The following is a 12,028-nucleotide window of genomic DNA, read 5'->3' on the forward strand; positions in this document are numbered from 1 at the left end:
GAGGGTGGTGCGGTCACACTGTCTGACCTCCATGACATCTACAACACCCGGTGTCACAGGAAAGCCAAGAAGATCATCAAGGACCTCAGCACCCCGAACCATGGCCTGTTCACTCCGCTACCATCTAGAAGGCGGAGGCAGTACAGGTGCATCAAAACTGGCACAAGAGACTGATAAACAGCTTCTATCGCCAGGCCATCAGACTGTTAAACAGTCATCACTAGCCAACCTCCACCCAGTACCCTGCCCTGAACCTTAGACACAGTCACGAGTCCGCTACCACCCGGCACTCTGCCCTGAACCTCAGAGAATGCTCCCCAATGTACATAGTCATTGAACATTGGTCACTTTAATAATGTTTACATACTGTTTTACCCATTTCATATGTATATACTGTATTATAGTCAAGGCTCATCCTATATAACACCTTTTCTATTCATATACTGTCCATACTGTCTATTAGAGGTTGACCGATTAATTGGAATGGCTGATTAATTAGGGCCGATTTCAAGTTTTCATAACAATCGGAAATCTGTATTTTTGAGATTTTGCCTATTTTTATTTAATTTAAAAAAAATAAAACTACAACTTTATATAACGAGGCAAGTCAGTTAAGAACACATTATTATTTTAAATGACGGCCTAGCAACGATGGGTTAACAGATTTTTACCTTGTCAGCTCAGGGATTCAATCTTTCAACCTTAAGGTTAACTGGTCCAACGCTCTAACCACCTGCCTCACGAGGAGCCTGCCTGTTACGCAAATGCAGTAAGAAGCCAAGGTAAGTTGCTAAATAGGATTAAACTTATCTTTTTAAAAGCAATCAATCATAATCACTAGTCATAACTACACATGGTTGAGGATATTACTAGTTTATCTAGCGTGACCTGCGTTGCATATAATCGATGCGATGCGCATGCGCGAAAAAGGACTGTCGTTGCTCCAACGTGTATCTAACCATAAACATCAATATCTTTCTTAAAATCAATGCACAGAAGTATATATTTTTAAACCTGCATATTTAGCCAAAATAAATCCAGGTTAGCAGGCAATATTAACCAGGTGAAATTGTGTCACTTCTCTTGCGTTCATTGTATGAGTCATGGGGTATATGCAAAGGTTTCGGCCGCCTTGCTCATTGCGAACTAATTTGCCATAATTTTACGTTATTATGACATAACATTGAAGGTTGTACAATGTAACAGCAATATTTAGACTTATGGATGATGCCACCCATTAGATAAAATATGGAACGGTTCCGTATTTCACTGAAAGAATAGACGTTTTGTTTTCGAAATGCTAGTTTCCGGATTCGACCATATTAATGACCTAAGGCTCGTATTTCTGTGTGTTATGTTATAATTAAATCTATGATTTGATAGAGCAGTCTGACTGAGCGATGGTTGACACCAGCAGGCTCGTAAGCATTCATTCAAACAGCACTTTCGTGCGTTTGCCAGCAGCTCTTCGCAATGCTTCAAGCATTGCACTGTTTATGACTTCAAGCCTATCAACTCCCGAGATTAGGCTGGTGTAACCAATGTGAAATGGCTAGTTAGCATGGTGCGGGCTAATAGCGTTTCAAACGTCACTCGCTTTGAGACTTGGAGCAGTTGTTCCCCTTGCTCTGCATGGTTAACGCTGCTTCGAGGGTGGATGTTGTCGATGTGTTCCTGGTTCGAGTCCAGGTAGGGGCAAGAAGAGGGATGGAAGCTATACTGTTACACTGGCAATACTAAAATGCCTATAAGAACATCCAATAGTCAAAGGTATATGAAAAACAAATTGTATCAAATAGAGAGAAATAGTCCTATAATTCCTATAATAACTACAACCTAAAACTTCTTACCTGGGAATATTGAAGACTCATGTTAAAAGGACCCACCAGCTTTCATATGTTCTCATGTTCTGAGCAAGGAACTTAAATGTTAGCTTTCTTACATGGTACATATTGCACTTTTACTTTCTTCTCCAACACTGTTTTTGCATTATTTCAACCAAATTGAACATGTTTCATTATTTATTTGAGACTAAATTGATTTTATTGATGTATTATATTAAGTTAAAATAAGTGTTAATTCAGTATTGTTGTAATTGTCATTATTACAAATAAAGAAAAAAATTTAATCGGCCGGTTAATCGGTAACTGTAACAGCTGTCTTGGTTGGAAGAAGGAGAGGACCAAAGCTCAGCGTGGTTAGTGTTAATCTTTTTAATAAACTGAACACTTCAAAAATACAAAACAACAAAGTGACAATCGAAACAGTTCTATCTGTTGCAGACACACAAAGACTGAAAACAACCACCCACAAAACACAAAGGGAAACAGGCTACCTAAATATGGTTCTCAATCAGGGACAACGATAGACAGCTCTGATTGAGAACCATATCAGGCCAAACACAGAAATAGAAAATATAGAAAAACTAACAAAGACTGCCCACCCCAACTCACGCCCTGACCATACTAAATAAAGACAAAACAAAGGAATAAAGATCAGAACGTGACACTACCCCCCCCCCCAAAGGTGCGGACTCTGAACCTGAACCTATAGGGGAGGGTCTGGGTGGGTGTCTGTCCGCGGTGGCGGCTCTGGCACGGGACGTGGACCCCACTTCACCACAGTTTTTGTCCTCCTCCTCAGCCGCCCCCGTGGCCTCTTACGAGCGGCGACCCTCGCCGCCAACCTCCGACCTCCGACTGGGGACCCTAGTCATGGGTCCCGAATGGACGGGAGATTCCGGCAGCGCCGGACAGGCAGAAGACTCCGGCAGTGCCGGAGTGAAGGACGACTCCGGCGGCACCGGACAGGCGGGAGACTCCGGCGGCTCCTGGCTGGCTGACGGCTCTGGCGGCTCCTGGCTGTCTGGTGGCTCTAGCGGCTCAGGACAGACGGGCGGTTCAGGACAGATGGGAGACTCTGGCGGCTCAGGACAGACGGGAGACTCTGGCGCCTCAGGACAGACGGGAGACTCTGGCGGCTCAGGACAGACGGGAGACTCTGGCGGCGCTGGGCAGGAGGAAGGCTCTGGCGGCGCTGGACAGGCAGGAGCACCTGTAGGGAGAAGACGGAGAGACAGCCTGGTGCGGGGGACTGCCACCGGAGGGCTGGTGCGTGGAGGTGGCACCGGATAGACCGGACCGTGCAGGCGCACTGGAGCTCTTGAGCACCGAGCCTGCCCAACCTTACCTGGTTGAATGCTCCCCTAGCCAGGCCAGTGTGGCAAGGTGGAATAGCCCGCAATGGGCTGTGCTGGCAAACCGGGGATACCATGCGTAAGGCTGGTGCCATGTACGCCGGCCCAAGGAGACGCACTGGAGACCAGATGCGTAGCGCCGGCTTCATGGCACCTGGCTCGATGCCCACTCTAGCCCGGCCGATACGAGGAGCTGGAATGTACCGCACCGGGCTATGTACACACACCGGGGACACCGTGCGCTCCACCATATAACACGGTGCCTGCCCGGTCCCTGACGCTCTCCGGTACACACGGGAAGTTGGCGCAGGTCTCCTACCTGAACTTGCCAGACTCCCCGTGTGCACCCCCCAAGACATTTTTGGGGCTCCCTCTCGGGCTTCCAGCCGCGCTGCTGTGCTGCCTCCTCATACTGGCGCCTCACTGCTTTCGCTACCTCCAGCTCTGCTTTGGGACGGCGATATTCCCCTGGCTGAGTCCAGGGTCCTTTGCCATCCAGAATCTCCTCCCAAGTCCATCTCTCCAGGTATCGCTGCCTCTCCTGCTGCTGCTGCCCTTTACCACGCTGATTGGTCCTTTCTTGGTGGGTGGTTCTGTAACAGCTGTTGGGTGGAAGAAGGAGAGCATTTGTGTAAAGGAAAGAATGAATGGGGCCACGTATCCACCATAGTGGAGTTTGGAGTGTGACTGTTTGAGGTTGTGGACAGGTGTCTTTTATACTGATAACAAGTTCAAACAGGTGCCATTAATACAGGTAACGAGTGGAGGAAAGAGGAGCCTCTTAAAGAAGAAGTTACAGGTCTGTGAGAGCCAGAAATCTTGCTTGTTTGTAGGTGACCAAATACTTATTTTCCACCATAGTTTGCAAATAAATTCATTAAAAATCCTACAATGTGATTTTTTGGATTTTTTTTTCTCTATTTTGTCTGTCATAGTTGAAGTGTACCTATAATGAAAATTACAGGCCTCTCTCATATTTTTAAGTGGGAAAACTTGCACAATTGGTGGCTGACTAAATACTTTTTTAGTATATTTATATAGACAGTATGGATATTCATTTAATTTAATTGTATTAACTTTTTGGATTATGTGTGTATTGTTATTGTATTGCTAGATATTACTGTACTGTTGGAGCTAGAAACAGAAGTATTTCGCTGCACCTGCAAATCTGTCTACGCAACCAATAAACGTTGATGTGGTTACTACATTATTTCACAGGTAGAGTAGAATAAGAAAAAGTGAACCGTCATATGTCTCCACCAGAACAGACACAAGACATGCTGCTTTGGTGATTCAGTACTGGGATTTGCTTCCTGTCCTACAAGGCAGCCACACACACACACAGCACCTGTTTGATTTTCTGTTCCACACATTACCCCGTCCCCATCCCAGACGTCACGGTGCGTTTCCTTTCTGAGTGCAGGTAGCTGTGTGATGGATGGCTGCTGGGTGATGCCGTGGTGGGCTTTGTGTTCTCTGTCACAGCCGTCACTTTAAAGAAGCTGGTCAATCCTGGGTGCCGTGCTCCCTCTGCTCAGTCTTTCACTGCTTTCACTGTTCCAGTCCAGCAGCCTGATTGAAGCTGCTGCCTGTCAATCATGGAGGAGGGCGGCTTGATTGAATGCACAGCAACATGGCTGCCGGATGAGAAGATTGCGGAGAGAAAGTTATTGATTTGAATAAAGCCTATGTTCCTCCAAACTTTCGGCGCGTGTGTGTGAATGTGGGTGTGTGCCTGTGCATGTGTGAGTGTATAAGCATGTCTGCCTGTGGGGAATTTGTGTGTGTGTCTGGTTGATATTTGTCTGGAAGAGGGTCTCTATGCTTTGGAGAATGTCTGCCTGCATGTGTCCTTGTAAGTGTCACTGTGTGTGTGCGTGTGTTGTGGCAGCCCAGGGGAGTCAGAGGTGAAACTCACAAAGTAAGACAGCGGGAGACCAATTTGTGGTGCTTTAAACAAGGTAGTTCTTTCATAAAAGTGGAGGGAAATGGGGAGGGGAGAAATACAACTGAAAAGCCTCTCAGGTAACTGGTGGGCCACTATGTCTGTCGTGGCGGCTCCTCGGACCGCCTGTGTCAATGAACAAAACAAAATAGAGAGAGAGCGATGAGTCCGGGGTTTCAATCCTTTCTACTTGTGCCGGGTGGTGTGCTACCCGGGATTAGGTAATCATCCTTTGGGGCAGAGAACAGAAAGAGAAAGATGAGTCAAACATTGCCTAGCATCGTCTTTGTCATTGGATCAAATTGCTTATCATACTCACTCCAGCTCTTCTGAGGACTTGGCGTACCCTCTGCCTGTCTTCCTGAGTGACTGCACCGCTACTTATACTCATTTGGGATAACGATGGACAGGTGGGACCAATTCCAAGTGCCAATTGGTTGCGCGCCTGGACTGGGTAATATTGGTCTTGAATCATCAGCCTCAGTTGGTGCCTGTAGAGCTGTACATGGTGCTGACTCACCTTGACCTCGCTGGAGCTGACCAAGGTCCTGCACCTGCCTTTGTAGCTCCCTGATGGCCCCCGGGTTGCCACAATGTGTGTGTACGCTTGTGAATTTGTGTGACTGGCTGGGTAACAGCTCTTTCATGTGTATATTAAACTTCTTATGGCTGCAATCCCGTTAACCGGATGATATGACAACAGCCAGTGAAAGTGCAGGTCGCCAAATTCATTTTCAATTCAAATTAAAAGTCCTCAAACATACATGTATCTTATACCGTTTTAATGGTAATCTTGTTGTTAATCCCACCACAGTGTCCGATTTCAAATAGGCTTTACAGCGAAAGCACCACAAACTAATATGTTAGGTCACCACCAAGCCACAGAAAAACACAGCCATTTTTTTCTCAGCCAAAGAGAGGAGTTTCAAAAAGCACAAATAGAGATCAAATTAATCACTAACCTTTGATGATCTTCATCAGATGACACTCATAGGACTTTGTGTTACACAATACCTGTATGTTTTGTTTGATAAAGTTCTTATTTATCAAAATATGAGTTTACATTGGCGCGTTACATTCACTAGTTCCAAAAACATCCAGTGATTTTGCATAGCCACATCATTCAACAGAAATACTCATCATAAATGTAGATGATAATACAAGTTATACACATGGAATTATAGATATACCTATTTTAATGCAACCGCTGTGTCTGGTTTCAAAAAATGTACGGAATAAGCAAACCATGCAATAATTTGAAACCGCAATGTTGGCGTCAACATAACAAGAAATGACATGATAAATATCCCCTTACCTTTGATGATCTACATCAGAAAGCAGGAATCCCAGGTCCACAATAAATGTTTGTTTTGTTCGATAAGGTCCGTTATTTATGTCCGAATACCTTCTTTTGTTAGCGCGCTTGGTATACATATCCAAACGCTCATTCTGGTCAGCGTTACGTTCAACAAAAACTTCAAAAAGTTATATGTCAGGTCGAAGAGACATTTCAAACTAAGTACAGAATCAATCATTAGGATGTTTTTAACATATAGCTTTAATAAAGTTCCAACCGGAGTATTCCTTTGTGTCTTGATGAGCAATGGAACGCAAGTGGATACCATGAGGAATGCGCGTGATCAGAAAATGGCTGACTGCCAGTCACCTGATAGATTCTGCTCTCATTCAGTCCCACAATACAGTAGAAGTCTCATTCAAATTTCTATAGATGGTTGACATCTAGTGGAACCCCTAGGCAGTGCAACATCATTCATATCTCAAGGGGATTTCATTGGGAACTGTGGTGAATACATACAACGCTCAGATTTCTCACTTCCTGTTTTGATTTCTCCTCAGGATTTTGCCTGCCATATGAGTTCTGTTATACTCACAGACGTCATTCAAACAGTTTTAGAAACTTTGGAGTGTTCTATCCAATACTAATAATAATATGCATATATTAGCAACTGAGACTGAGCAGCAGGCCATTTACTTTGGGCAACTTATTCATCCAAGCTACTCAATACTGCCCCCCAGCCATAAGAAGTTTAAGACACAGCCAGTGGAATTTCTACTCCTGCTCCTCTATTTGATGTTGAGCAAATGGGCTGTCTTTCCACTGAACGCATGTTATCCATATAGAGGAAGAAGGCAGGTAGGGAAGCATATGGCTCTCATTCACAGGATCACCATTCATCTACTAAATTCGTAATTCGTGATTCGTAAAGGAATTTCACTGTCTTTTACGTTGTTCAAGTAATTGTGTGTATATTAGGTACTTTTAAGTCTGTAGTGTGTGTGTGTGTGTGTGTGTGTGTGTGTGTGTGTGTGTGTGTGTGTGTGTGTGTGTGTGTGTGTGTGTGTGTGTGTGTGTGTGTGTGTGTGTGTGTGTGTGTGTGTGTGTGTGTGTGTGTGTGTGTGTGTGTGTGTGTGTGTGTGTGTGTGTGTGTGTGTGTGTGTGTGTGTGTGTGTGTGTGTGTGTGTGTGTGTGTGTGTGCGCGTGCGCGTGTGTGTGTGTGTGTAACTGTTAATCTCCCTGTGTGTGTCTATGTTTTACCCCACAGAGGAGACAGCGTTCGAGGCGGGAGTGCGGGTGCAGATCCACAGCCAGGCAGAGCCCCCGTTCGTCCACGAGCTGGGCTTTGGCGTTGCCCCGGGCTTTCAAACCTTTGTTGCCACTCAGGAGCAGAGGGTAGGTGCCCTTTGACCTAAGTTATTACTGTACACACTGAATAGGTCTGCTTCAATCTTCCTGACACTTTTCACTTTTAGATTTCAATTTCAACCTCCTCTTGACTGGAGCTTATCTCTCCGAGATGAAAAACGTGCACTTCTGATAAAGAATCTATTCAGGTGTGTGTGTGTGTGTGTGTGTGTGTGTGTGTGTGTGTGTGTGTGTGTGTGTGTGTGTGTGTGTGTGTGTGTGTGTGTGTGTGTGTGTGTGTGTGTGTGTGTGTGTGTGTGTGTGTGTGTGTGTGTGTGTGTGTGTGTGTGTGTGTGTGTGTGTGTGTGTGTGTGTGTGTGTGTGTGTGTGTGTGTGTGTGTGTGTGTGTGCACATATACAGTTGAGGCAGGAAGATTACAATACATGGATGCCAGTTGTGATACAAACCTTATCAAAACATAAAGGCCTGTGTGACTAGGATTTTGAAAAGTAGCTAAAAATGGCATTTTCTCTTGCCTTACATTGGGCATCATTCACAAGTGATAGTATATAATTCACAAGTGATTGGCTAATATTGTCACCCATCAGACTATTCTTGATTTAATCTTGTCTTTACATATACTAAATAATACACTACCGGTCAAAGGTTTTAGAATACCTACTCATTCAAAGGTTTTTCTTAATTTTTTACTATTTTCTACATTGTAGAATAATAGTGAAGACATCAAAACTATGAAATAACACATATGGAATTACATAGTAACCAAAAAAGTGTTAAACGCATCAAAATATATTTCATATTTGAGATTCTTCAAAGCAGCCACCCTTTGCCTTGATGACAGCTTTGCACACTCTTGGCATTCTCTCAACCTGCTTCACCTGGAATGCTTTTCCAACAGTGTTGAAGGAGTTCCCACATATGATGAGCACTTGTTGGCTGCTTTTCCTTCAATCTGTGGTTCCATCTCAATTGGGTTGAGGTCGGGGGATTGTGGACGCCAGGTCATCTGATGCAGCACTCCATCACTCTCCTTCTTGGTAAAATAGCCCTTACACAGCTGGTGTGTTGGGTCATTGTCTTGTTGAAAAACAAATGATAGTCCCATTAACCCCAAACCAGATGGGATGGCGTATCGCTGCAGAATGCTGTGGTAGCCATGCTGGTTTCAGTGTGCCTTGAATTCTAAATAAATCACAGACAGTGTCACCAGCAAAGCACCCCCACACCATAACACCTCCTCCTCCATGCTTTACGGTCGGAAATACACATGCGGAGATCATCCGTTCACCCAAAAAGACATGGCGGTTGGAACCAAAACTTTCCAATTTTGACTCATCAGGCCAAAGGACAAATTTCCACCAGTCTAATGACCATTGCTCATGTTTCTTGGTCCAAGCAGGTCTCTTCTTGTTATTGGTGTCCTTTAGTAGTGACTTCTTTGCTGCAATTCATGCATGAAGGCCTGATTCACACAGTCTCCTCTGAAAATGTGATGTTGAGATGTGTCTGTTACTTGAACTCTGTGAAGCATTTATTTGTATTTTCTGAGGCTGGTAACTCTAATGAACTTATCCTCTGCAGCAGAGGTAACTCTGGGTCTTCCATTCCTGTGGCTGTCCTCATGAGAGCCAGTTTCATCATAGCGCTTGATGGTTTTTGCGACTGCACTTGAAGAAACTTGAAAAGTTCTTGAAATGTTCCGTATTTACTGACCTTCATGTCTTAAAGTAGTGATGGACTGTCGTTTCTCTTTGCTTATTTGAGCTGTTCTTGCCATAATATGGACTTGGTATTTTACCAAAATAGGGCTATCTTCTGTATACCCCCCACCTTGTCACAACACAATTGATTGGCTAAAAAGCATTAAGAAGGAAAGAAATTCCACAAATTAACTTTTAAGAAGGCATTCCGGGTGACGACCTCATAAATCCGGTTGAGAGAATGCCAAGAGTGTGCAAATCTGTCAGCAAGGCAAAGGGTGGCTATTTGAAGAATCTCAAATACCAAATATATTTTGATTTGCTTAACGCTTTTTTGGTCACAACATGATTCCAAATGTGTTATTTCATAGTGTTGATGTATTCAATGTTATTCTACAATATAGAAAATAGTCCAAATAAAGATAAACCCTTTAATGAGTAGGTGTTGTAAAACATTTGACTGATAGTGTGTATGTGTGACATTTGTTTTGATTTCGAATGGACCAATATCATGCACTTCTCTCTCTCGAAATCGCTTTTCCTGCAGTTAATTTTCATGCCAGCCAGGTAGGCTATACTCCTGTTGTAAAAATAAGCAATGTGCTTAATATTAGGAAAGTTGAGAAGTAAATAGAGTAGGCCTAGCTTATGGGAAGCTGATGGGATCCTCCTCTTTTTAATCGAGGCCATCACCCACTTTTCTCGTGCAATTGCATAGCCTATAGAAATGTTGAGCAACATGAAGTGTTTGATTAGATTTTCAATAACATTTGCATTGATGTCAGAGTGATTAGAGGGACAATAGAGTGTTGAGTACCAGGCAGTTAGTAAGTTTTGTAGGCTACTAATGACCATCAGCAGCATCAGAGCTTGGAGAAACCTAATTACCATGGAATTTGACTGCCTTCATGACTCGTGACCACTGGTGTGGCACTAATACGGTCACCACAACAGCCCTAGGTCTGACCTCTTGACCTCCACTCCCTGACTGGGAGTATCTCTTTATCATAATAATAATAATATATGCCATTTAGCAGACGCTTTTATCCAAAGCGACTTACAGTCATGTGTGCATACATTCTACGTATGGGTGGTCCCGGGAATCGAACCCACTACCCTGGCGTTACAAGCGCCATGCTCTACCCACTGAGCTACAGAAGGACCACCACTTTCTCTCTCTCTCTCTCTGTATCTCTCTCTCCCGTCTTCTCTCTCCCACTCTCCTTCTCTGACCCTGGAGATGTTTTTATCTAAGTTGCCAGGGAGTTGGCTGGATTGCCCTTTTCTTAGCTGACAGAATCCTGTCACGATTCATCTATTTTTCCTCACACTTCAAATCGCTTATGTCTCCAGCATTTACATGAGATGCCTGTTCTGCAATTAAAATCAAATCAAACATTTTATTTGTCACATGCGCCGAATTCAACCGGTGTAGACCTTACAGTGAAATGCTTACCTACAAGCCCTTAACCAACATAGCCGTTTTAAGAAAATTCCTACAAAAAAGTAAGAGATAAGAATAACAAATAATTAAAGAGCAGCAGTAAATAACCAGGGTACCGGTACAGAGTCAATGTGCGGGGGCACCGGTGTCGAGGTAATTGAGGTAATATGTACATGTTGGTAGTGTTATTAATGTGACTATGCACAGATAATAACAGAGAGTAGCAGCAGCTTGGAAGAGGGCGGGATGCAAATAGTCTGGGTAGCCATTTGATTAGCTGTGGGGGGATAGAAGCTGTTTAGAAACCTCTTGGACCTACACTTGGCGCGTGCGGTAGCAGAGACAACAGTCTATGGCTGGGGTGGAGGGTCTCTTTGACCATTTTTAGGGCCTTCCTCTGACACCACCTGGTATAGAGGTCCTGGATGGCAGGAAGCTTGGCCCCGGTGATGTACTGAGCCGTACGCACTACCCTCTGTAGTGCCTTGCAGTCGGAGGCCGAGCAGTTGCCATACCAGGCAGTGATGCAACCCGTCAGGATGCTCTCGATGGTGCACCTGTAAAACCTGATGAGGATCTCAGTACCCATGCCAAATCATTTCAGTCTCCTGTGGGGGAATAGGTTTTGTCGTGCCCTCTTCATGACTGTCTTGGTGTTCTTGGACCAAGTTAGTTTGTTAGTGATGTGATCGCCAACCTGCTCCACTACAGCCCAGTCGATGAGAATGGAGGCGTGCTCGGTCCTCCTTTTCCTGTAGTCCACAACCAGGGACTGATAAAGCAGAAAACCTAGACAGTACCATTAGAAAGTATTCCCACCCCTTGACTTTTTCCGCATTTTGTTGTGTTACAGCCTGAATTTAAAATGGATTCATATTGAGATTTTGTGTCACTGGCCAACACACAATACCTAAATGTTTTTGGAAATTTGTCCAAATTAATTGAAAATGAAAAGCTGAAATGTCGAGTCAATAAGTATTCAACCCCTTTGTTATGGTGTGCCTAAATCATCTCAGGAGTTTTACAGTTTTGACTTAAATCTGCTTGAAAATCTTTGGAAAGACCTGAAAATAGTTG

At 44.2% G+C, this 12,028-nt stretch overlaps 1 protein-coding gene across 3 annotated transcripts in view; it reads left to right on the plus strand.

Annotated features, from left to right (window-relative positions):
• The window catches only part of LOC124015855 (acid-sensing ion channel 2-like), a 602,527-nt gene that overhangs the window by 568,247 nt on the left and 22,252 nt on the right, over positions 1–12,028 (plus strand). For all 3 annotated transcript variants that reach the window (XM_046331329.1, XM_046331328.1, XM_046331327.1), the window contains one exon: positions 7,706–7,833. In XM_046331329.1, coding sequence (XP_046187285.1) covers positions 7,706–7,833 — 128 coding nt within the window. The remainder of the gene's footprint in view (positions 1–7,705; positions 7,834–12,028) is intronic.

This window comes from Oncorhynchus gorbuscha, linkage group LG26, assembly GCF_021184085.1.
Source record: "Oncorhynchus gorbuscha isolate QuinsamMale2020 ecotype Even-year linkage group LG26, OgorEven_v1.0, whole genome shotgun sequence".
NCBI classification, from domain to species: domain Eukaryota; kingdom Metazoa; phylum Chordata; class Actinopteri; order Salmoniformes; family Salmonidae; genus Oncorhynchus; species Oncorhynchus gorbuscha.